At 35.5% G+C, this 27,552-nt stretch overlaps 1 protein-coding gene across 1 annotated transcript in view; it reads left to right on the top strand.

The window, feature by feature from the left end:
- The first annotated feature begins 215 nt into the window (after positions 1 to 215).
- The window catches only part of POU6F2 (POU class 6 homeobox 2), a 460,076-nt gene continuing 432,739 nt past the window's right edge, over positions 216 to 27,552 (top strand). Inside the window, exon 1 of the mRNA XM_037056530.1 lies at positions 216 to 452. Within this exon, the coding sequence (XP_036912425.1) occupies positions 287 to 452 (166 nt within the window). The 5' untranslated portion in view covers positions 216 to 286. The remainder of the gene's footprint in view (positions 453 to 27,552) is intronic.

Below are 27,552 nucleotides of genomic sequence, written 5' to 3'. Positions count from 1 at the left end.
TTCAAAGAAGTTTTTTTTCCTCTCCGAAGCCTCCTGAATCTCTCACATGCTAGTTGAGCTTTAATAGGGTGGGGAGTAATGGAGAACTCCTCGGATCTGTAATAGCTCTTCACTTGACTGCAGCCAGCAATAACAGCGGGAGCAGCCAGAGATAAGAGAGAGAGGAGAGAGGGAGAGTGAGTGTGCGTGTGGAAGAGAAAGAAGAGAGGGAGAGGGAGACAGGACACGCACACTAAAGCTGCCACTTTTTTCCTCCCCTTCACTCTTTCCCCCATCCTAGGATCCAATGATAGCTGGACAAATCAGTAAGCCCTTGCTGTCAGTGCGGAGTGAAATGAATGCGGAGTTGAGAGGTGAGGACAAGGCTGCTACTTCAGACAGCGAGCTGAATGAGCCCCTGCTTGCGCCTGTGGAATCAAATGACAGCGAGGACACTCCCAGCAAGCTCTTCGGTAAGTCTGTCTAGGTATTTCATTTCATTCCTACCATGTTGTCCGAAAGAGCAATCTGCACACACACCCCCTTTTTCTCCTGTTGTTCATTCAGTTTTCTTGTAAGTCCTAAAAAGAGAAGGCTCACATTTTGGAGGGGCTGAGGCATTGAAGCTGATTCTAGATGGCTAGGACTATGTCCTCCAAACTTTTCCCAACAAGGAACTTCCTCACTGTCCATTTTGACTTGTCAAATACTGCTGAAGTGCTCAAGATAGAAATTATTTGAAAAAAGAAGACGGTATTAATAGAAAATCAGTTCCATTGTGAGATTTGGTCAACCTTTATTAAATAAATATCAACCACGTTTTACGTTGCTTTGCATCCTTTTGTTAAGGGGAAGGAGAGTAAAGTGTTGCCATCTGTAGTCAAAAGACCGGAGAGGGGAACTGAAAAATATCAATACAAGTCATTCTATGCCAGGTAAACAAAGGCGGCTGCAGGAGCTGTTCAGATAAATAACATTTTGTAATTACAATTAATGTCTCCTTTTAAAAGGGTGATGAGGAAAGAAAATATGTCCTTCGTGTCCGTCACTTAACCCTCTCCCCTTTAACAGATGTTCACAGCCTCCTTCTGCATGCGGAGGCAGCTCAGGACCTTTTAGGAATCTTTGTTTCATAAACAAAACAGAACAAGCAGAGTGCCACTCCAGCAAAGACATCTGTCATTCAAACAGATGACACTGTGCAAGCCAACTCAAGTAACTGTGATCTCTAATGAGACAGGGGAGCGTTTTTTGAGGCTGATGACTAGGTGATGGATGGTGGATAGAGTCTCTGCCGGAGAAGCACTTTATGGGATGGAGTGACTTTCAGCTTCCAAACAGTTGGTCCTGAAACTTTTAATTATTTTCTAGTGCTTATATCACTAAATATCTATGTATCTATCTCTGTCTCTCTCATACATACCTACTTATTTATATATATTCATATATATATTCATATATATATAGTATGATATATGTACCTGATACACATATATGTACGTATCAGGCAGAAGATTGCTTGGTCTCAGGTTATAAACAGCCATGTACCTGAACTTATAAAAAAATCAGTGCATAGACTGCTTTGTTAAGAAACTCATTAATTGGGTTAGAAAATGAGCTTGATTTTGTTTAACCTGTAGAAAGAAAAGAGCTTTGATAGTTTGCCAACTCTAGGCCAGATTCACCTGAGGAGTGTTTCTCTGATTTTAAATGTTCAGTCAAACATTAGATGGGTGTTGCAGAGAAACTTTGTTTCAAATTCTCTACTAGTAAAGTACTGTTTTATAGTTAAGAGTATAATAGATTTCAGTTTCAAGCAATTCTATCATTTTTTCCTTTCTTCAAAAAGCAGCAATTCTACCTCTGACATACATTTTCCATACCTAACCATTAAGGTTTTAGCATTTTTCACTGTAAAGAAATATTCTGTTGTAGTCTGTTGTTATTGTGTGGTAAGAATTATGTCCTCAAACACTCATTTTATTTTAGGGGGTTAGTGAGAGAAGTCAGATAAAATTATAAATTACAGAAAGGAAAAAGTCATTCTGCAGTTTCTCTGATGTTGAGTATTTTAATACTAATCACTTTGACTTTTCAGAAGTAATCAATTGTGAATTAAATGTAATTGCAGATAATGGATTATTTGTCCCTAAACTTTTCATGCATTTTAAATAAGTAAGTGTGTTTTGTAAACTTTGACTTATAACCCCAACTTAGGTCCCCCCCCACATTGTCTTCAATGGAGGGGTAATCAATTTGATTTCTCAACATTTTAGCTTTTCCACTGTTGAAAATTTTATAGATATATGCTACTTCTTACTGATGTGCACATGTAGAGAAATAGCTTTAAAAAAATCCAGGAGAGTCAAAGAAAATTGAATTAAGACTTCATTGAAAATATAAGTGGACTTTTAAAAAAGAAAACAAAATTAAGGAAAAAAAAGAAAATCTTTATGGTTAAACTGAGAATCATAGTTTATTTTAGAAATTATAGTAGATTTTAGAAGGTATTCATCTTCTTTTTGGAATTCTCACAAATTCTGAATTTGTGAGAGAGAACCCAGCACAATCTATATTATATCTAATATTCTTTTTATATTCACTTCATTGTATTTGGTATCTAGAGTGCTTACCAAACACACTGTGAATATTTTCCAGTTTCTAATTAGGTAAACATGAAATCAGTAGATGAGCAGTTTTGAAAACTTGAGAAGAAAACTGGAGCCAGAATGAGACAGATGAAATAGATGGCGTGCTGGGAGGGAAGCATCCTGGTATTCTCTAAGGGCTCTTAGGTATTGGGTCTGTTATGCTCCCAGTTTTCAGTATCATGGGACCCTAGGTTAGGAATTCAAGTCTATACATATACAACTGACTAAAAGTTTCTAGGATAATTCTCTCTCAGAATTTTTAGCAAAACCTAATGGGTGATAATGTAATGGCCATTATTTTATTTGCCACAAATATTTTCAACATTTTCATTTTTATATGTAGTATTGATCTTGCTCTTTACTTGATAATAAAGAATTGCATTCTTCCTGAATAACGGAGAATATCCAAGTTTATCTCTAAATAATGATTTTCTAATAAATTCTCTTAAAGCATCATTTTTATATGTACTATATTTTTGAAAACTGTGCTTCTATAATGAAAGAAGCAGATTAAGACAAATCATGTGCATCTTGATATATTTACTTTTGTGGTGAGACAAGAGGCAACACCAGGATATGAGAGGAGCTCAGTGTTCTACAGTACCTGAAATTTCAGTATAAACAGATTTCTTTGGAGCTTCTTCCTCATTCCATGTCTTGTTCAAATTAGCAGTCCAAAGGACAAGTCTGTTTCTCTCACAGTATGGCACCTTCAGCAAAAAACTGCAGGAGAAAGGCTAATACCGATGCCCTCTATGGATAAACAAAGGAAATTCCAGGAACCATTGGGCCTTTTATGCCTCCCCTTAAATTGCACCTCTGCACTTAACAGCATCCGAGGAGAAACATACTGTGCAGAATATTTCAGTGCTCTGAGCAGCTCAGAACACCAGAAGGAGAAGCCAGAAGCCGTATGCCAACCTAAGTAGAAAGTACAGAAAAGTGCCCTTGTGTTTTATCGAGTAATTACATCAGAGGTAACGTTTTGCTTAACTTGAACAGCCATGGAAACTAAAGTACACTTAAGAGAGATGGATTCACATTTCATTGAAAAACATGTTGGTAGGTTGTTCTCTGTGATATCATTAAGTGGTGTATTATTTATTCTTGAAGCCTGTGGAATAACAATCTCCTTTTTTCGGTTCCTGACTGTATTATGCTAAGCTCCAAGCCATAGGAAACAGTTTGTAGGAGAATAGACTGGCATGTCTTGGGGTATTATTAGAGAATCTGGTTCTGTGTTTTAATGTATTTCAGCTGTGTGATCAAATGAGCGATGCCACACAGGGCCAGTCATCTAATATGTGACTAGTAATGTACATATTCGAAACCATTCTCAGCATTGAATTTTGGCAAACAGTCTCAAAGCAAGAGGTTGCTGGAGTTCTCTAGTGACATTTATAGCACTCGTGTCAACACGGTACTTCATTTTTAGTTATGCCCATCAAGAATTCAGTGTTCCACATTCAGTCAAGTTGGATGCTAAAATTCAAATGGCAGCATCAACAACTTGGTCAAGAGAATGGCCACAGAAAGGATAAAAATAATATATATCCCTAGAAAAAATATCTGTGCTAAAGTTTGCCCATGTAGTGTCAGCTGAAGAGGAGAGACCACATAAAACATGCCCTAAATATTTTCTCCCCTATATGTTTGAAATTTGAAAGATTATTATTAACAGTTTTCTTCTTAGGAATATTTTTATTGTTTCAAGTCAAACCTCATGATTGCTTTTCCTAAAGTTCCAACTCCCTTGGGTGGCTGGGTCAGTCTCTGTGGCTTGCTTCTCAGTTGCATACTTCTCAGTTGTATAACACTGTACATGAACTGTGGTACAAAAACCTAAAGCTTTGGGCTGAGATGTAAACAAAAAGCTGTTTATAAATATTGTACCTGAACTAAAAATGGGTGGTTGGTTTTCTGTTAGGGTATTGTGTTTTTCTAGATTAAAAGCAATTGCATTCAATGATACTTGTAAGAGTGGGTATTTTCAATGCCAGTTATCTGTGAACTATTGGAAAAGGGTTGAAAGTTGGGTCAGTGATTCTTTCTTGCTGGAAAATGTACTGAGCAGTTCCTTTCCTTTCCTTTATGTTATCTTTCTCATAGAAACATGCACTATACGATTATTTTTTAAATTGCCACCCAGTTTGACTTGATTAGAATTTATGGCAGTTGAGTCGTTTTCAATGACAAAAGGATAAAGGACTAAATTGTCTGTCACCCCTTGAGACAGTGGTCTCTGCAGGTCAGCGTGGAGGTCATTGGAAAGGCGTTGTGAGGGCTGCACTTTACGGTGACGCTGCCTCTCAACTGTGCATATGTGGCACCTTCATTATGCCATCAGTATCTTTATTACCTTATTTAAACATCTCCCTCAAGTTTTCAATGCCTTGATATTTATAATATTCTGATAAAATATGCTCGGTCTGGTAATCAGGATACAGGCTTAAGTCCATTTAGCTGAGAGGTTAAGAGGAAAATTCTTTAGAGAAATATATTTATTTAAGACATGTACCATGATTTGATATTTTATAAGTTTCAATATTCTATCCACTAAAATTCATACTACTTTTCACTGAAGAAAGTGCATTTTACTAGGGGAATATTTAAATAGAATATTTTTAGATCAACTAAATAATTTGAGTGATAGATTCTATGCAAAAACAGTTATTTAAATGAAACTAGTAGAAACCTGTATTTGTGTAAGTCAGTGGATTCATGTAAGGTATTTGTCAAAATCAATTATAGCCCAATAGTCAGACAAGCCCTTGTGGTGCTGCTCTCTGACTATTGAGGGAAATGCACATTTGTATACATTTCTGAACATTTAAGAAAATTAATGCACTAAGGTACTTCTTTAAAAAACCCAGTGAGGGTCTGTGTTTCAACAAATTTAGCTGAGTGTTTTTAACCCTTGAAAGTCCTTATTAACACTGTGCTGATAAACAAACCTACTTTAAACAGCAGGTGGAAGCTTCAAAATAAAAATGAATTTATGTAAATGGTTGTGGTGTTCAAACTTTTCACCATGTTTGTTCGTTAAACCATGCTCATTTCTAAGTAGCACTTTATTGAGAATAGGGAACAATCCCTGCACGAGGTTCAGTGGGGACTTCCTCAGTGCTTCCTTTTCTGTCTACTTGTCCATGCTTCGGATGCTTAGGTCAGACCTCTCTGTTTAAAGAAGAAAGTTCAATATTGCAGTGTCTGAGGATGCTACTACATTAGTAACATCTTAGCAAATCAAAATGCTGCTATGGTTTTACATTTTTTCTTTTTTTTTTGATTGCTACTATTCTGATTTTCTTGTTAAATAGTTTTATAATCAACTCAAAAAAGACAAAGTATTAGAAATTATATTAAGCTGTACTATCACACCATACAATGATTCCATTTTAATTTCTTTTTTAATGTCTTCGGTATTTCTGACTTAAGGGTTACATGGCATTATAGTGTTTTTGTAGTTTTTCCAGCCCAGTTTATGTCATCATTAATAAATAGAGGTGCATTCAGATTCAAGCTCCCAAGACTTAAGTAAATTGCCTTCTTTCTCAATTACCTGGTTTAATAATAGAGTTAGTACTGTTCTTTTTGAGAACTGACCCTATAAAATTTTCTTTCATTTTAAAAATGAGACGTAACTGTTGGAAGTGGGCTTTGCTTGTTATTAGACAGTAAATATAATTGTGAGAGAATTGGTACTTTCTTTGGCGACCTTGCTGGTGTATGTTTGGGGATTAATAATACATCAGACATTCACACATTAAAAAGAAAGTAGATGTGAAGGAGGAAGGGCAGAGGATGCAGTTCCGCTATTGGGCTGCCAATGATTATTCAAACCTTCCCTGGGAACAGAGACCGTTGGAGAAGCAGTCATGTTTGCCCAAATATGCACCTGGCTCCATGTAACATGTTTTTTGATTTTCTTATGCTAAAGAAAATGATGGCAAAGTATTTATGACAAACTGGCACCTTGTTGGGGGGCAATCTGTGTAAAATTTCCTGCTGTTAGGTTAATAAATTTTTTAAAAATATCCAAAGGCAGGCTGGCTGGAGAAAGCTCGTAGTAACAGTTGCCATTCTTCAGCAGATGGGGTTTTCTTTAATATCCAGTGTGGCGCTGGAATTTTCTTGTTTGCTATCTTCCTAGGTTCTATACATTGCTAAAGTTTTTGTTCAGTTTTCCTTTTGTTAATTCCATTTAGGTTGTACTTTTAAAATATTTATCCTCTGAAATTTTAAGTGTCTTTTCTTTTAGAGGGGAATAAGTGAGGATAATTTGTTTCAAATATGGTATTTTACAGTTGCACATACACCTTATACTGTGAGCCTAAATAAAGTTCTAAATCTGTCAACATTGGACTTTTCTTTAGGAATATCTTTAAGTGACATTTAAATTTAAAGTCACCCGTAAAGGAGTATTTGGGATATGGCAGTATGGGGGCTTCTAAAGCCGTCTGTTTATGAAGCGTGATGACATGACTCGGTGTTTTAAATGTAAACTCCTACCCTCTGATTCTCAAAGTCAGCTTTCATAAAAATATGAAATGAGGACAGACTAGCTTGGTGACATCTCTTACTCTATGTTGTGACAATGTTGTGAACTATCAAAAATGGACTAAGCCTTTTTACTGTGAACACAGAGATCAGAAAAAATAACACTGAATCTCTTTTGGTTAAAGCAAGTTTGTAATTCTCAGAGAATGGAAATTAACCTTTTAAAAAGTATTCAAATATCATTTTTAAAAACCACTTAGTCAAGATGCCTACTTCCTGACATCTCTTTTTAATAGTTAGCTGCTACTTAAAAAAATCTTAGTATATTATATGAATGTCTCTATTTCAGAATTTGAGAGTTTAAAAGAAAATCCATGCTCAAACTTCTCTTAGTCTTTTGCCTTTGAGTGCTTTTAAGGTCTTATACATGGCAAGATTATGCTGTTTTTATTTTAATTAAAAAATTAACCACTTGGAACAATGTAACTTATATAGTCTCAGTCATTTTTTTAGAGGACTACACTGCCATTAAAAACTATTTGAAAATAGAGGAAAAATTATAGATTATGATTAGACAAACTAATATCATTACACATAAACTAAATGCTTAAGAGGTTTGTTTTCCTGAGACCATTTGAATTGGGTTTCTATGACGAAACCTTCATTTATTAAAATACTTACAAATATTCTTAGTTAATAACTAAAATAAAACCTGTTAATTTAGCCTGAGAATGAGGTAGAATTAGGGTGTTTTTAGGACACTTAAAATGTACTAGTGATAGCTAGCATGAAGCTATTTAACAACTTAATAAATGTGTTTGGCATTAGCAGTTTTCTCAGTATTTCATTTTTTCTGTAAAATACTATTGTCTAAATTGATGTATTTTACAAGCATCCTGTTATTCTAATTTTGTCCTATTAATGAGGAAAAAACTTTAATAGTACTAAAATTTTGTAAGAGCCAGGAAACATGTTTAAATACTAATATTAACAATGTTTTAAATGACAATTTTAAAATGTCATTTTCTTATCAGTTCCACACTTTATTTTCATTTGCCTGTTTTTTTTTCCTTTAGACACTATGAATGCACAGTGAATAAATGCTACCCATCTAAAATGTGTGTGTGTACATGGTGCATTCTCTACATTTGTTCTTGTGTTTGTATCAGGCTTCAAATTGTCTTACCAACTTTTTAGTATGCATGCATTTTCTCTATTATAAAATCAATAAAGACTAATTTATAATATTTTTGTTCATGCCATACCTACATCACTTTATGTACTTCTCCTGTACATTATTATATATATAGTATTAAAAATAGCTTCCAGATAAGCTTATTAGAATTAAATTTGCAAATAAAGAACAACTAATTATTTTATAGTATTGATTCATGCATAGTTGGACTATAATCCAGGTTCCAGTGTCTTCTTTGAAGCTGCTATTACACTGAGCGGAGAAACAACAGGGTTTCTCAGAATTTGTGTAGTTTAATTCAGTGACTTGGTGGATTTTTGCACACTTTCATTTTATATATTTATATAAATATATATATATTTAAATATACATATTTAAAGGACATCAAACTTGCCCAAGCTAAGGAAGAGTTTTTGAATCTAAATATTGAGAACCTAAATACTTGTCTAATTGTGGAATAAAACATATATCACAAGATAAACAATCTTTTTCTTTTTCTTAAGTAAACAGTATTGGTTCAATAGTAAGCATATTTTGTTACACATTCCTGTAAGAATTCCATGTGCCTAAATATACATTTACATGTACACATGTCAAGACAAATGCACAATAAAAAAATCATATTTTAAACATTTGCTGTTAAAATAGCATGGTGTTATTAATTTCCTTTTGCAGTTCTTGATGGCTGCCTATGTGGTGATTTATCTTTTAATATCAATATAGCAAGATTTGTTTTCATAAATTAATGATTTGGGGTTACTTATTGTATGACAGAATTATCACTGTTGAAATAGAAGGGAGCTGAGGGTTAATTTGATTTAAAAATTCAAACATTGAAAGCTGTTTAAAAAGCATGAAAAATTATTATTCCAGAATGAATTTTTGCCAGATTCCACTGATGCTAGGGGAGAATAAAAAGTCAAGTGGAAAAAAGCATTTTCCTGTATAGATGTGGAAGTGGTGTAGGGGGTGAAATGCCTTTTCCAAAACCTGCATTTTCCCTTAATATAACTAATTTCATTTAGCAAAATATTGTAAGACAGAAATGTGTCAAAAAGGAAGCATATAATCTGAAAAAGAAGAAGCATGAAAGAAGTACTGAGTAAAGGTAACATTTTAAGGGATTCACTTCATTATATCCATATAGTGCACTGTAATGTATGCTTCAGTAAATATTCAGAACAGGATTTATCTGGATTATGTATAAAGGCTTTCTTATACTTTCAGAAAGAAATATATACGTCATTGTTGCAGGTGTTGATTGACTCATCTTATGATTCTTAAAATTAAGTCAGGTTTTATTACTAAGCATTACCTAAGAAATTATTTGAATTTTCAGGAATAAAATTCTATTTCTCTGCTTTAGTTTGGAATCCTTATTTCTCCCATGTTTACAGTAATTCTGTAACAATCCAATCAGAATCAGCAGGCAATCATTAAAGTGTTCAAAATTAAGCATGATCCTTTCAAAGGGATTGATGTCTATAGGTGCTTGCTTAAGAAAACAGAAAAACAGAACTGGGCATATTGGTGAATGCTGATGGCATTGAGCAGGTCGCACTAGAGCCTAGAATGGTAGCTACCCATCTTGTCATCTGTAGTGTATCAATATGTTTTTATAATGATACAATAACCTGAACCCTGTAACAGTTTATGGCCCTTTGGAGAATTCTTATGGATTCTTAGAGTGACGGAGGTCTGAGAAAAGATCTTGAAAGCTTTCACAAAATCTGGCCGGGTGACAGAAAACGGGCATGGCTGTGATTTAGTTGCTAAGGAATCTTATTGATAGGGAACATCATTAAACTTTTAAGTTAAAACAAAAACCAGAAAACAATCGGTAGATACAAAGGGTAAGGGTACCAAAACAACAGCAGAAATTAAAAACTGCTAAAGGGTCTGAGATAAGAGGCAAAATTCAGCAAGTGGAATGATTCTCTTTATATCCTACTTAGAAATAATATTTTGTTTAAATACTGTTTTGAATATTGCAGTGTGCACTGGAAATCAGTTTAGTGCATTTCCTTCACGAAATCAGGCAGACTTGGTTGTTGCTTTTTTATTTTGCCTGGCTATTTTTAGTCAATGATAAATAAAGAACTTGAATTTTGAATTTGGCACTAGAAAGGTACAAAAACAGAAACTGCAGGAAATAACCATGAGTAACTTCTCATCAGCATACACACATTGCAATCCTCTTAATATTTGTAATATCACTAATTTCTATGGGCTTTTAAAAATACACTTCCACATGAGTTCTCAAACCCATAAAAGTGTGGCATGTAAAGTAAATTGTTTGTCACTTGCCAACGACCTGCCATATTTATTGTCAGGAGAAATGGACATTAGTTGGAAAAGCAGTTGTTAAAGGCCAAACAATTTTTAAAGATGGCAAAGATGCGCAAGGGTTTTCCTTTTTCTAACAATGAGCCACCCCTTCAGACATCAAAAGACAAGATAATAAGACACTTCAAGCACAATTCAAGATTATATTCAACATCTAAAGGCTCATCTCTTGTCAGTTTGCATTTACTCTCCCAGGGATGTGATGCTTCTATCATCTTTCTGTCAAGAGGAGTCTGGCAGAAGAGATGAGGGCTCTTATTTCACACACTTAGGGTTTTTTATCAAATAGCCCACACTCGTTCTGATTCAGCCAAAATGGGAGGATAATTTGAAGAAGGTCATACACAAGCACAAAAATCTCATATTAATTTGTGTGATTACAAGGTATTAAAATTGCACATTTATTTTAGTTGCTGAGCTATTATGTCAGTTTATTTGGTAATACACTTTTGCAGCCTAGAAAAAAAGATGACTTAAAATTTAAAAACAGATGGCTGAAAGTCAAAATTATTTCCTTCAATATGACCATATATGAACATTTAACAAGTGAACATAAAAATAATTTAATGCCTTTATTTAACAATATTTGAAATCAGCTTATACAGTGAAATACTTCATGCAATGTAAAAGCAACATAGCACAATCATGCACATCAGAGGAAAGAAATAAGAAAGAAAGAAAAAAAGTGAAATTATTTTTAAATACTTTAAAAATTGATTTTATATGTTTAATATATAGATAAAAGATGATGACATTTTCAATATAACCATTATGTTATAATGGTTATTAAATTTTTAACATGCTGTACTCTTTGAAATGACAGTGTCATATTTGTCATTCTGTGTCATTCTCAGTATATATGACCTTTTCTAGAAAGGGTACTAAAGAATAAATAAAGTAGTTGTTAAATTATTATTATTATTCTCTGTCAAAATTCATCACATGTTCTCCTTTGCTCTCTGACAGTCACAAAGCTGTGCAAAGAAACACTTTCTTTCTTTTTTTCTTTTTTAGAGAGAGGCACATCTATAGAAGCTAAAAGAACAAGCCTTTCATTTCAAAATAAAACAACTGATGAAAATAAAACCATAATATCCTGGGATCATTTCTATATTGTATCTTTGAAATTACTTTTCTTAAGAATTTTCATCAAGTCTGTGTGTCCATTTCTTATCTATCTCTTCTTTGCTGTGAAACATTTTGAAGCTGATTTTCTTACTTTTGTTCTACTCTGACATATAAAAAAAAGGAGATGTACTTAAGGTTGGGGCAAAAGTGAGTTTATAGTTGTAGGTAAAACACAGTTTATTCTCATATTACTATTTATTCATTATTGTATTATTTTCCATGTGAACAACTGTAAACCTACTTTTGCTGCCCTCATACACAATGTAGTTATAGAGTGGTGTAATAGAAATAAAACCCATACCTCATCCTATTTATTATACAGGTCTTTTCTCTGCTAAGCAATTGATGCAATGAATTCATCTACTCAACAAATAGTGTGAGCACCTCCTCTGTGGCAGGAACTGTGCTGCTTCTGGGGCCTTGGTGGAATATACACCAGACAGAACCAATCAGCTAGCCTAGCTCATCCACTACACTGGATGATAAGGATGCAAAAGTAAACAAGATATGGTTACCCCACCTTCTAATAGTTGACATTACATATCGATGTTCTATTTATTTCATCATTTCCTGTGGCTTTTCAGGAAAGCTTAATCTTCAAACTAGTGCATTCAGAAATTGTTCATTGTTCAGAAGCCTAAATATTTGAGAAAAACTATTACCTCAAAAAGTGAGGAAGAGAAGATTATTAAGTGATTCAGGACATATTACATTCACAATGTTTTCATCATAGACTTTGGTGCTTATTGCTGTGAAACACAGATACCTTTTTTTAAAATTTAGTGGGGTGAGATATTGGTTAATGAATTATGTAGGTTTCAGTTGTACAATTCTATAATACATCATCTGTATGTTGTATTATGTGTTCACCACCCTAAGTCAAGTCTTCTTTCTTCACCGTTTATCTCCCCTTTATTGTCTTCTCCTTCCACCAACCCCCTTCCCTCTGATAATTCCCATATTGTTGTCTGTCTATGATGGTTTTTTTCTTAATCCCTTCACCTTTTTTCACCCAGCTCCAACCCTCTCCTCTGACAACTGTCAAATGCCATTCTTTAGTAATTGTTTCTTCATCATGTTGGAAAAGAAGATGAACTAGATTTATCTCTTCCTCCGTGTCTCTCTTACCTCCATTCTTTTTCCACAATTCATGTTTGTTTATTGCATGACATAGTGTAGTGAGTCAAGACTCTGGAGTCAAGTTGTTTTGCAATAGCTGTTTGGGCAAGGTATATACAGGTTCAGCCTCATCTTCCACATTTCTAAATGGAGCTAGTTGTGGTATTTAACCCACAGAGCAGGCTTGAAGTTGAAATTAGGTGACATGTGTCAGTCCTGTGTGCCTGATATGTAACCAGCTCTGAATGAATACCAGTTATACCACACTTTACTAAGAGTTGAAAATGAAATTTGATTACTTTTTAGCAACAGGTATCAGAAAACCTACAAGAACTCTGGTATCTTCAAAATGAGCTATGCTCCTCTCTAAGGGAGCCCCAGCCCCCAGGAAACCCTAGGCCAAAGGACAGTCCTGAGGATCATTTTCTCTTGATGACAACCCCCTTTCCTCCTTCAGGTACATTAGATACTGCTTTCACTGACAGTCCATTCAGGAAAAGATTCAGACATAAATAAATGACAAACAGTTTCAAGGAGAGACAACGATTCACTGTCTGTCTTGGACAATATGTGAGCAAGGTGGTTAGCAGGGATGGAAAGGGGCAGTTACATAATTTATTCTCTAAATTTAATATATTGGAATGTGGTTCTTTCAAATCATAGGTATTTAGGGATTTCAAAAGTAATTTTGGCATTAAAAATGGTACAAAACCAGACATCTGTGGATGGCAGCAAATGCTTCTCTAACTTGTGGTTCAGTCAGGTACACTGATGGCAGCCTGCCTTTGGACAGTGCTTTCCCACAGTGCATGAGCCGCCTCTCCCAGGGAATGCACAGCTCTTAGGCCAAACACTTTTTTCTTTCTGCATTGACCACATTGTTGCCCAAACCAGGAACACAGCATTCTCCTTCAATTAGATGCTCAGAGATCTTTCAGAGGATGCTTTTGTGACCATATCAAGGTGAACTACACAAAATTTCAGGGCAAGAGCAACATTCCATTGAAGTCATATGGAAATAGGGGAAGAATGGTGCAGCAGAAAGATTGTAACCAGGGTTTGAATTACTGCTCTTGATCTTCACAGAGGTGTGTGAACATGAGGATTCACATAACAATCTGATAGGGTGCTAAAGATTATGGAAAGGAAGGCAAGTGAGGTGTCTGCACACAGGGATGTTTAATAAATGTGAGTTCCTGTTCCCCCACTTCTTAGAGCAGTGGGGTATCTTTCTCAGGTCTGAGAAGTAAACTGTAGAGAGTGTGGATCTGATACAAATGATCACAGGTGGATGGGTTTGGTATGATAAGTTTTAATTTCCTAGTTGAAGTTTATTCGTAAAAGTAAAAACTCAAGCTAGATATGGAGAGAATTATCTCAGCTCAAGAAGTGAAAAGAATTTGATTAGGTGTGAGTCTTCTGTATTGTAATGAAGAGCTCTCTTCTGCCTTCAAAGTAAAGCACTTGTCTGAAAGGGTTAGTTATACGTTAGGCACTGAGACATAGCTGCAACTAGATAGATACCCATGCTGTCTTCATTCCTTTGGGGATTTTTATAGCCAATGTTTAAATAAGATTTTCTAATCTTTAAGGATAAACCTTTTATTTTTTTAAGGTAATATACCAAAAATAAGATCATCTCAAATGTTTTTTTTCAGTGCAACACTTCTAAGAATTGAACATGCTGTGAATATTTAAGTAGGTTAGATTGACATTTCAAACCATATTTGGGAAAAATTTTTTATTAAGGATATTTAGAAATTTGGTTGAGATTACTAAAACCTACTTCTTTTTATTGACACCAGAGTAGTTAGGATCACTAAAGGCACAACATCTTTGTGTTGTTGCTGTTACCATGGCAACATCACACATTTTTAAATTACATATTTATTCATGTTCCATACACGTATATCAGAAATTATTGGCACTTCTAAAACCATTTATTTAACATGTGTCAATTGATGTTGACAAATATATGGTGATATTGAAAAATACAAAATTCTGTTTTCAGATTGAATCAAGTACATGTTTGTGTTAACATTAGAAGAGACAAACTCCTTGAAGCCAGTGGCAGTGACTGTCTCCTTCATATATTGTGTTTTTTGACAGTGTTGACTTTTTTTTCTGAGTGTATAGGATGTTTACCCATTAAATATTCCAGCTTTTGTTTCTGTTCCTTCTTCCTCTTTAATGTATGTGTACCTTCATCTTTTTAAAATGTTTTTCACTTTTTTCCTTTTATTTTTTAAGTATATTTTATTGATTGTGCTATTACAGTTGTCCCACTCTTTTTATCCCTTTTATCACCTTTTGCTCCATACCCCCATTTCCTTCAGCTTTCTCCACCTTAGTTCATGTTCATGGGTTGTAATATAAGTTCTTCGGCTTCTACATTGCCTATACTATTCTTAACTTACCCTTGCCTATTTTGTACCTACTAATTATGCTTCTTATTCCCTGTATCCTTTTCCCCATTCTCCCCCACTTCCTCTCTGCTAATAATCCTTCATGTGATCTCTATTTCTGTGATTCTGTTCCAGTTCTAGTTATTTGTTTAGTTTGCTTTTGTTTTTTTAGGTTCAGTTGTTGGTAATTGTGAGTTTGTTGTCATTTTACTGTTCATAGTTTCGCCTTTCTTCTTTTTCCTAGATAAGTCCCTTTAATATTTCATATAATGCAGGCTTGGTAATGATGAACTCCTTGAACTTGACCTTATCTGGGAAGCACTTTATCATCTCTTCCATTCTAAATGATAACTTTTCTGCATAGAGTAATCTTGGATATAGGTCCTTGCCTTTCAAGAGTTTGAATACTTCTTTCCAGCCCTTTCTTGCCTGCAAGGTCTCTTTTGAGAAATCAGCTGAAGTCTTATGGGAGTTCCTTTGTAGGTAATTCTCTTCTTTCCTCTTGCTGCTTTTAAGATTCTCTCCTGCCCTCGCTGGTGTAGCTCAGTGGATTGAGTGCGGGCCTGCAAACCGCACAATCTCAGTTTGATTCCCAGTCAGGGCACATATCTGGGTTGCAGGCCAGTTCCCAGCAGGGGACATAAGAGAAGCAACCATACATTGATATTTCTCTCCCTCTCTCCTTTCCTTCCCTTCTAAAGATAAATAAATAATAATCTTTAAAAAAGATTCTCTCCTTATCTTTAATCTTTGGCAATTTAATTATGATATGTCTTGGTGTGTTCCTCTTTGGGTCCAACTTGTTTGGGATTCTCTGATCTTCCTGGACTTGTGTGTCTATTTCCTTTGTCAAACTGGGGAGACTTTCTTTCATTACTTTTTCAAATGACTTTTCAATTTTTTGCTTTTCCTCTTCTCCTTCTGGCACTCCTATGATTCGGATGTTGGAACATTTGAAGTTGTCTCAGAGCTTCCCAAGTCTCTCCTCATTTTTCTGAGTTCTTGTTTCTTTATTCTGTTCCAGCTGATGTTTATTTCTTCCTTTAGTTCCAAATCATTCATTTGAGTCCTGGTTTCTTTCCCTTCACTGTTGGTTTCTGTATATTTTGCTTTGTTTCACTTTACATAACCTTTACTTCTTCATTTATTTTGTGCATGTACTCAATCATTTCTGTGACCATCCTGATTACCAATGTTTTGAACCGTGTATCTGATAGGTTGGCTGTCTCCTTGTCACTGAGTTCTTTTTTTTTTTTTTTGGAGTTTTGATCTGTCCTTTCATCTTTTTTGTTCTTATTGTACCCGTTATGTTGTCAGGGGTGAAGCCATAGGTGTTTGCCAGGGTGGGGCAACCCACTTCACTGTACTGGGGGGCTGTATGTGGGCAAGTCATCAGAGAGGGAACAATGCTGCTCACTCAGCTGTCACTCCGTTTTGAACAAACTAGAAATTTCTGCCACCACAACACCCACAATTTCTCCTGCCACCACAACACCCACAGATTTTTACAGCCAGAGGTTGCAAGGCTCTATTTTGCTGACACTGAAACCCTGGGTTGTGCACTTTGACTGGCTCTCCCATTGTTTCTCCTGGTTTATCCTCATGCAAGTGTGAGACTGCCTGGTCTGCCAGCCATTGCCTTGCCACATCTCCTCTCTGCCTTGGCTGCTGGTCTCCATCCATTTTACCAGTCTGGATGAATGTTTCTTCTCTAAAGCTTTGGTTGTTGGACTTCCATGCCATTTGATTTTCTGGTGGTTCTAATTTTGTTTTCCATTTTTAAATTGGTTGTTTACTTTTTGGGTTGTGCAAGGAGTTAAAATGTATTTACCTACACCTCCATCTTGAGTGAAATTCTATTTTTCCTTTTAATTAAATTTATTAGTGTGATATTGTTAACAAAATTACACAGCTTTCAGGTGTACAGTTCCATAACAAATTATCTGTACACTGTATTGTGTATTCAGTACCCCAAGTCAAGTATCTATTCATCACCATTTATCCCGCCTATACTCTCCTCCACCTCCCTACATTCCCTCTGCCCCAGCACTCATTGCACTATGGTTCATGTCTGTGAGTTCCTTCTTTCTCTCTCTCTCTCTTTTCTTCTCAATCCCCTCAACTACCTGGCAGCTGTCAGCCTGCTCTCTATCTATGGCTCTGTCTCTATTTTGCTTGTTAGTTCATTTTGTTCATTAGATTCCACATATGAGTGAAATCATATGGTATTCATCTTTTTCTTACTGGCTTATCTCACTTAGCATTATGTTCTCTAGGTTCATCTATGTAGCTGCAAGAGGTAAACATTCTTCTCTTTTTATGGCTGTGTAGTATTGTTTTGTGTAAATGTACCACAGCTTTTTTATCCACTCATCTGCTGGTGGACAATTGGGCTGCATCTAAATGAACGAGTGTTGGTTGGCATGTGGAAAAAAAAGAGACCCTCATGCACTGTTGGTGGGTGGGAATGCAGACTGGTACAACCACAGTGGAAAGCAGTATAGACATACCTCAAAAAATTAAAAATGGAACTGCCTTATTATCCAATGACTCCACTTCCAAGAATTTATTTGAAGAAACCCAAAACACTAATTTGAAAGAATATACGCACCTCTTTGTTCATTGAAGTACTATTTATAATAGCCAAGATTTAATGCTGTTCCTTTTATGGTTTTGTCATTGGGTAACTAAACAGATCTGTTGGAACTTGGCTACACCACTGGGTAGCATGATCATGAATAGAATAATGTTGCAGACATTATTCTGCAAAATAATGCAGAATACAAAATTGAGTTCTGCTAAGAGGTTTATATTGTATAGAGGAAACAAAAGCCACCTCTTACTACTATGATACAGATTGGGTACAGATTTATTTACTGAGCCTCTTTTCCAGCTCCTATGTGTCTTTCCCACAATGCTCCCTTATAGCTACCAAATGAAAGATACTTCATCAAGCACTGTACTCTACAGCCAGGTTTTCAAATTTTTCATATTTTTATATATGTTAACTTGCGTTCTTAAAGGTCTTGGCTAAAAGTCAGTATTTAGGAAAACAATTGCCTCTCCTATGTAAGATTTTGTAACAACATGGATGGAACTGGAAAGCATTATGCTGAGTGAAATAAGCCAGGAGTTGAAGGGCAAATACCATATGATCTCACCTTTAACAGGAAGCTAAACAACAAAACAAACAAGCAAGCAAAATATAACCAAAGACACTGAAATAGAGAACAGGCTGACAGTGACTAGCAGAGAGAGGGGAGGGAATTTCAGGGGAAATAGGGGAGGGATTTAAAGGAACATATATAAAGGATACATGGACAACACCTGAGAAGGGTGGAAATGGGAGGGAGTGGGGAGCATGAGGGGTGGGATGGGATGGGAGTAATAGACAGAAAACTGTACTTGAAAAATAATTAAATTTAAAAAATGGAGGAAAAAAAGATTTTTTTAAATACTGATTTCTCTGATTTTATGCTCCACAGTGGTTCAAAATCTTCCTTCCTCAGAATCCTGAAACTTCAACACTCAGACACACTTAAATTTGTAGTTTGCTTTCTTTATTTAAATATTAAAATAGACTAGCTCACTACTAGGCAATATTTTTATACTACCCTTAGAAAGGACACTTTTGTTCTTGGTCTTTTTATTCTTGAAAGATACTTTTTTTCCCTATCACATATTAACCTTCTAGAGAAAGACCTATAGAATCTATATAGCAATACACTGTTAGCAAATAGTACTTCATTTCAATTAGATAAAAGAGCCAGGAACAAACATCCATGTTATACCTTGGTGTGTTCTTTAAGTTGCTTATAATGAACTTATTGAGAGGTTAATTTATTCAGAAGCACTTATTGCATGTTGTCATAGTCTGTTGCCACTGATTTTTTGGTGGCCAAGATATTTTGGCTAAGCTTCATGATTTCCCATAACAGTGAATTTTGCCTTTCCTGGCATTCCAACTTTTCTTTCATTTATTAACCTCTTTTGCAGCCCTTTCCAGTGTTTGTCCAGTATTATCATGACTTGTGCATTTGTCTGTCTCTCTTGCTGGGTAGCAAGCCCCAGAGGATGGATAATAGATCTTGCATACATCAAGTGCTGGATAAATGTTTTTTGAATTGAACTGCTTCTGAACTGGATGTTTCTGGACATCATCAACACTTGGGAAATACTCACTGAATATTAAAGGAAACAGACTACCCACAGCAGTCTACCATTCAACTAAAATAAGAATATATGCATTTGTATTATGTATCAGCAAAAATAAATAACAAAACAAGTTAAATGTTTGTTCACATATTCAATAAATATTTACTGAGAAACTTTCACTATTGTACTAGGTGCTGAGAATTCAGTGGTGAATTAAATTGAATAAACCCTTTATTCATAGAGTTTACAGATAGTAGGTAAGTCAGATATTAAACAATGATTATCCAGAAATTTAATAACTTACTGTTGTGAGACATGTTCTGTAAGACACATATTGGATGCTATAAGAATAAACAAATAATAAATAAATAAATAAATAAATAAATAAATTGGTGAACATGACTTAGTTTGAAGGATTGGGTGTTATGATGGACACTGAGTAGACAATATATGGCTATTACTTTGGTAAATTACTCCTTTTCAATTGGATACAGTCTTAGTGAAACTGTCAAACAAGATGTTCCATCTTTGCCTAGATAAAGGAATTGTATGTGTCCTAAAGTAGTTAATTATGTGCTCTCTCCTAGGGAGGTAATTTTTGGACTGAGTGATCCAAGGACTGAAAAACAGCTGGAATATGTATAAATGGAAGTAACCCTAGGGACTGCAACTGGTTTTTACCACCTTGATTCCCGGAAGAGTCTTGATTATTGTCTTCAGACAATAATGTATTATCTGAAGAGACATTCAGAGACTTCTATCTTTAGCNTTACTTTGGTAATAAAGTAAATTATGTGCTCTCTCCTAGGGAGGTAATTTTTGGACTGAGTGATCCAAGGACTGAAAAACAGCTGGAATATGTATAAATGGAAGTAACCCTAGGGACTGCAACTGGTTTTTACCACCTTGATTCCCGGAAGAGTCTTGATTATTGTCTTCAGACAATAATGTATTATCTGAAGAGACATTCAGAGACTTCTATCTTTAGCTTTTTTCCTTTGACACTGAGCAACTTCCAGCTCTTACAACAAACTTTTCTCTCCCTTTCTCTTTTTTTGCAAAGGTAAGCCAGAGTAGCTCATGTTAACTTCAAATGAGTAATCCTTCTACTGGATGCTCATGATCATGAGCTGCATTTAGACAAGATATTTTTCTAAAACTGTTGTCTCAAAGTTAGAACAGAGAAGGCATTCCAGTTTGGGCAAACACCATCAGCAAAAGAACAGATGAGAGTTGTGTTTAGCTACAGTTTTCTCTGATGAGAAATAGAAAATTAGGCCTTCCTGCTAGAAAGAGGTGGGGCCAGGTGGAGTGTAAGTTACCACTTGAATCTGCCTCTGAATTCACAAAACTGGGAAAGCTTGAGAGAAACTATATTCTTTCAATGACTAGTTTTCTATAGGTAACTCCAATTCTTTCTGCCTAGTCTCAGACTTACCTAGAATGTCCACCACCAACCCTGAGTGTCTCCTACTAAAATATCATTTAAAGTAACACTGATTCTTTTTTAGTTGACTTTATTGGGGTAACATTCGTTCACAAAAACATACAAGTTTCAAGTGTACAACTCAATAAAACACTGGTACACTACATCGTGTGCCCATCACCCCAAGGAAAATTCCTTCACCCTTTGCCCACTTTCACCTAATCCTACCCCCTTTCCTCTAGCTATCACTGTATCATTGTCTAAGTCTATGTGCCAAGCATATATGTTTTTTGGCCAACCCCTTCTTTTTTAAAAAAAAATATTTTATTTTCTTTAAAAATGTTTTTATTTATTTTTAGAGAGAGGTGAAGGGATGAAGAAAGAGAGGGAAAGAAACATCAATGTGTGGCCACCTCTTGAAAGCTTACCTACTGGGAACCTGGCCTGCAACCCATGCATGTGTCCTGACTTGGAATCAAACCAGTGACTCTTTGGTTCACAGGCCAGCTCTCAATCCACTGAGCCACACCAGCCAGGGCAACCTTCTCCTTCTTTCATCTAGTTCTCAATACACCTCCCCTCTAAATGCTGCATCTATGTCTATGTTTCTATTTTGTCAGGTTTTTTTTTCTGTTCATAATATTCCAAATGGAAGTGGAATCATATGGTATTTGTCTTTCTCTGACATTTTATTTCATTCTCATAATAATCTCCAAGTCCATCCACGCTGCTGCTAAATCTAAGAGCTCTTTCTTATTTAAGGTATCATAGTATTATGTTATGTAAATGCACCACAGATTTTTTTATGCACTAACCTACTGAGGGATACTTGGGCTGTTTTCAGATAATGGCTATTGTAAATAATGTTGCAGTGAGCATTGGCATGCATATATTCTTTCAAATTATTGGTTTGGGTTTCTTAGGTCATATTCCCAGAAGTGTGATAACTCAGCCAAAAAGAAGTTCTATTTTTAATTTTTTGAGGACACTCCATACTGTTTTCCACAGTGTCTGCCCCAGTCTGCATTCCCACCAATAGTGCATAAGGGTTCCCTTTTTTCCACATCCTCACCAGCACTTTTTGTTTGTTGATTTATTGATGATAGTCATTCTTACATGTATGAAGTGATACCTCACTGTGGTTTTAATTGGCATTTCTCTGATAATTAGTGACATTAAGCATTTTTTCCGTATGTTTACTGGCCATTTGTATGTCTTCTTTGGAGAAATATCTGTTAAAGTCCTTTCCCTGTTTTTTAAATTGTATTGCTTGTCTTCCTGGGTTGAGTTTTTAAAGTTTTATATATATATATATATATATATATTTTACAAATGAACCCATTATTGGATGTATCATTGACAAATATGTTCTCCAATTCAGTGGGTTCCCTTTTTATCTTGCTGAAGATGTGCTTTTTTTTTTTTTTAAGATTTTTATTTATTTATTTTTAGAGGGGAAGGAGAGAGGGAGAGAAACATCAATGTATGGTTGCCTTTTGTGCATCCCCTGCTGGTAGTTAGCCTGCAAGGAACCGGTTGCAACCCAGGCATGTGCCCTGACTGGGAATCGAACCGCGATCATCTGTTTCGCAGGCCTGCGCTCAATCCACTGAGCTACGCCAGCCAGGGCTGAAGATGTGCTTTTGATGTGCAGAAGCTTTTTAGCTTGATGTAGTCCCATTTGTTTTTCTCTTTGTTTCCTTTGCCTGAGGAGATATATTAGCAAAAATATTGCTATACAAGATGTCTGAGTTTTACTGCCTATATTTTCTTCTAGAATTTTTATGGTTTTGTGACTTACATTTAAGTCTTTATCCATTTTGAGTTTATTCTTGTGTACGGTGGAAGTTGATGGTCTAGTTTCATTTTCTTTTTTTAAAAAAATATTTTATTTATTTATCTTTAGAGGGGAAGTGAAGGAGAGAGGAGGAGAAACATCAATATATGGTTGCTTCTTGTGCATCCCCTGCCAGGAACTGGCCTGCAACCCAGGCATGTGCCCTGACTGGGAATCGAACTACGATCATGTGGTTTGCAGGCCCGTGCTCAATCCACTGAGCTACACCAGCCGGGGCCATTTTCTTTTTTTGCATGTACCTGTCCAATGACACCATTTATTGAAATGGCTATCTTTCCTCCATTATATGTACTTGCCTACTTTGTCAAATATTATTTGGCCACAAGGGCATGGGTTTATTTCTGGGTTTTTTGTTCTCTTCCATTGATCCATATGCTTGTTCTTATACCAGTACTAGGCTGTTTTGATTACAATGGACTTGTAGTATAGTTTATTATCAGGTATTGTGATACCTTCAATTTTGTTCTTCTTTGTCAAGATTTCTGAGGCTATTTGTAGTCCTTATTTGACTGTTCTCATTATCTATTGCTGCATTATAACCTACTCCAAAGCTTAGTGGCTTAAGAAGGACAACATTTATCTTGCTTACAAATCTTCAGTTTGGGGGTGAGTTGGTAGAAACAGTGCATTTCTCTTCCATTTGGTTTCATCTGAGGCAGTTTAGTTCAAAGGCTGAATTTGAAATCATCTGAAGGCTTGTTTTTTTCACATGTCTGGTGGATGTTTCTGATAGTTGGCTGGGACCTTATCTGGGGTTGTTGACTAGATTACCTACATATATTTCTCCATGTGACATGGCCTTGCTCACAATAGTGGCTGTGTTCCAAGGGCAAGGGCAGGGAAGAGAGACAGAGAGGCAGAGGGAGAGGGATACAGGGAAGGGGAGATTTATTGGAGAGGATTAGAATGAGAGCGAGAAAAAGAGAGAGAGAATGAGAAAAATGGGTGAAATCTGGCTTTCATTATGAGACTTAAATAACTTGTCCTTGGAATTCAACAGCATGTCTTCCACCACTTTCTGTTTATTGAAAGTATGCCATTAAAGTTGTCTCATATTTAAAAAGAGGAGAATTAAACTCTACTTTTTTGATGAGAAGAATGTCAAAAACTTAGGGGAAATATATAGAACCACCACAAATGCAATATTACTTCTACACATCTCTTTGTTTTTCTCTCTAATAAATTAAAATAGGTAAATTTATTTCGTAGGCAGTATTGTCTTATTGGTGAATAGACATCCCTAATGAATCAGAAGATCTTGTTTGTAGGAAGGTTAAACAAGGATAACTTTTACAATACATAATAAACACAGCTCAATATTTTCTAGACATTTATCTGTTAAGTTCTACTGAAAGTTAACTTTTTATCACTTTCATTTTTTCTCACAGAGATTAAGAAGTTTAGTTTAGATTTTGAGAACTGGGTTGTTACTCTATAAACATGAAAAAAATAAAGGAAGTTTCAATCTTAGAGTGTCAGGGGCAGATGGAAGATAGAATCTGGAAGTCCTCTATGTCCACACTTATGGCAGACCATTGGTTATAGCAAATGAAAATAGATTTCCCAAACCTGACATATTCAGTTCAATATATTTCTCTGTGGTAATAACAGACAGAAATTTCAGTTATAATAAACCATTCTGAGCATTTATGTCTACCACTGGACATTCAAAAGAAGAATAGTTGGTAAAAGAAAGTTGGTACGTTTGAAGGCATTTCATAGTAATTATTGTTATTTGTAAGAAAAAAATCTAGCCCTGGCTGGTGTAGCTCAGTGGATTGAGCGCAGGCCTGCGAACCAGAGGATCACAGTTTGATTCCCAGTCAGGGCACATACCTGGGTTGCAGGCCAGTTCCTGGCAGGGGACACATGATACATTGTGTGTCCCCAGCAGAGGCAACCATACACTGATATTTCTCCCCCTCTCTCCTTCCCTTCCCCTCTAAAAATAAGTAAATAAAATTTAAAAGAAAAAGAAAAAGAAAAAAATTTACATCATAAATTTCTAAAAATATATTTAAATTAAATTCTAAACTTATGGAATTTTGACCTCAAAGTTTTACGGTTATATCTAGAACATTCCCTTTTTAAGCATATTGAATTCTTATAAAAATTGATTGTATATTTTCTAGTGTATGGGGCTGGAAAGAAGTATTCCAAGTCATGAAAGGCAAGGACCTACAGCCAAGATTGCTTTATCCAGCAAAGCTTTCATTTAGAATGGAAGGGCAGATAATGTACTTCTCAGATAAGGTCAAGTTAAAGAAGTTCATCATCACCAAACCCTTAATATATGAAATGTTAAAGTGACTTACCTAAGAAAAAGAAGATAAAAAACATGTATAGTAGCCCTGGCTGGTGTAGCTCAGTGGATTGAGCGTGGGCCTGTGAAGCAAAGGATTGCGGTTCAATTCCCAGTCAGGGCACATGCCTGGGTTGCAAGCCAGTTCCCAGTGGGGGACATATGAGAGGCAACCACACATTGATATTTCTCCCCCTCTCTCCTTCCCTTCCGCTCTCTCTGAAAATAAATAAATAAAATATTAGTAAAGTATAGTAAAATGTATAGCAAAATGTATAGTAAAATGTATAGTATAGTAAAATGACAGCAAACACACTATTTTTAACAACCACACCTGAAATAAAAACAAAAATAAACTAAGCAAACAACTAGAACAGGAACAGAACCATAGAAATAGAGATCACATGGAGGGCTAGCACAAGGGGAGTAGGAGGAGGAGAGAGGGGGGAAAAGGTACAAAGAATAAGTAGCATAGATGGTGGGGAGAAAATAGGGGGAGTGCAAGAGTAGTATGGGAAATGTAGAGCTAAAGAACTTATGACACATGGATATGAACTAAAGGGGGGGAATGTGGGGGGGAGAGGGTGTGCAAGGTGGAGGGGAATGAAGGGGGGAAATGCATCAACTGTAATAGCATAATCAATAAAACATATTTAAAAAACTCATATTTATCTGTGGCTATTTTAAGTATGGACTCAGCAAATGAAAATGTGCTCAACTGCTATGTGTTGTTCAATTAGCAGAATAAGCAGTTTTATTAACTGAAAAAGTCATGAACTAAATTCTGAATTATTTATCCTGTGATTCTATCCCCAAATCTTGTATTCCTTAAACCAATACCATCCAGCTGTCATTTTCTCCCAGGGAATTCTCTAGAAGTCTGGATAGAATTTTGCTTGTGCCTGCCTTCACACACAGTGCTATCACCATACGCACCTAGAAGGGAAGGGGAGTAGGGCACCATGAGAAAATGTTGAATTTGGTGCTTTCAACATTTTCATTTTTCATAAATATACAATATGGAATGCCAGTCTTCACAAACTTTCACCTTTCTTTTAAATACAGTTGGAGAAACTTCATAATAAAGTAGATTTCTGAGTCTATCTATAAGCAAATTTCTTTAATTATTTTTTCAATTACAGCTTATGTTAAATATTGTTTTGTATTAATGTCAGGTGTACAGCATAGTGGTTAGACAATCATATAATTTTACAAAGTGTTCCCTCTGATATTTCCAGTACCCACCTGGTATCATATATAATTATTATAATATTATAATATATTTCTCACACTACTTTTTATATCCCCATGAATGTTTTGTAACTATCAGACTCCACTTCTCAATCCCTTCACCATTTTCACCCAGTCCTCCAAACTCAGCACACTCTGGCAACCACCCTCTGTTAACTATGAATCTGTTTCTTATTTGTTTGTTTATAGAGTTCTTCGATTCTACACATATGTGAAATCATATGTGTATTTATCTTTCTCTTACTGACTTATTTCAGTTAGCAAAATACACTCTAGGTCCATCCATGCTGTAGCAAATAGTAAGATTTTATTATTTTCTATGTCTGAATAATATTCCCTTGTATATATGTAGCACTACATTTTTATCCACTTGTCTATTGATGGGCACTTGGATTGTTTCCATAGCTTGGCTATTGTAAATGGTGCTGCAATGAACAAAGAGATACATATAGTCTTTAAATTAGTGGTTTGAGCATCTTTGGATATATTCCCAGAAATGGGATCACTGAATCAAAAGGAAGTTCCACTTTTAATTTTTTGAGGACACTCCATACTGCTTTCCACTGTGGCTGCACCAGTCTGCATTCCCACCAACAGCACACAAGGATTCTTTTTCTCCATATCCTTGCCAGCACTTGTTGTTTGTTGAGTTATTGATGATAGCCATTTTGTCAGGCATGAGGTGATATCTAATGGTGGTTTTAATTTGCCTTTCTCTGGTGATTAGTGGTGTTGAGCATTTTTTCATATGTCTATTGGTCATCTGTATGTCTTCTTTGGAGTAGTGTCTATTTAGGTCCTTTTCCCATTTTTTAATTGGATTGTTTGGATTGTTTTTGTGTTGAGTTTTGTAAGTTCTTTATAAATTTTAGATATTAATCCTTTATCAGATATATCATTGGTGAATATGTTCTCCCATTCAGGGGGTTACCTTTTCATTTTGTTGATGATTTCTTTTGCTGTGCAAAGACATTTTAGTTTGATGTGGTTCTATTTATTTAATATTTCCTTTGTTTCTCTTGCCTGAGGATATATATCAGAAAATAAATTGCTATGAGAAATGTTTATGATTTTATTGCTTATGCTTTCTTTTAGAATTTTTATGGTTTTAAACCTAACAATTAAATATTTTATCCATTCTGTGTTTTTTCATGTATATGGTGTAAGAAGGTAGTCTAGCTATATTTTTTGCATGCATCTGTCCAATTTTCCTAACACCATTTATTGAATAGACTAT

Source organism: Sturnira hondurensis, unplaced genomic scaffold (genome assembly GCF_014824575.4).
Source record: "Sturnira hondurensis isolate 20B ecotype Veracruz unplaced genomic scaffold, ASM1482457v3 Scaffold0008992, whole genome shotgun sequence".
Classification (NCBI taxonomy): domain Eukaryota; kingdom Metazoa; phylum Chordata; class Mammalia; order Chiroptera; family Phyllostomidae; genus Sturnira; species Sturnira hondurensis.
The sequence above is the reverse complement of the archived record's forward strand: the minus strand, read 5'-3'. Positions and strand labels throughout refer to the sequence as shown.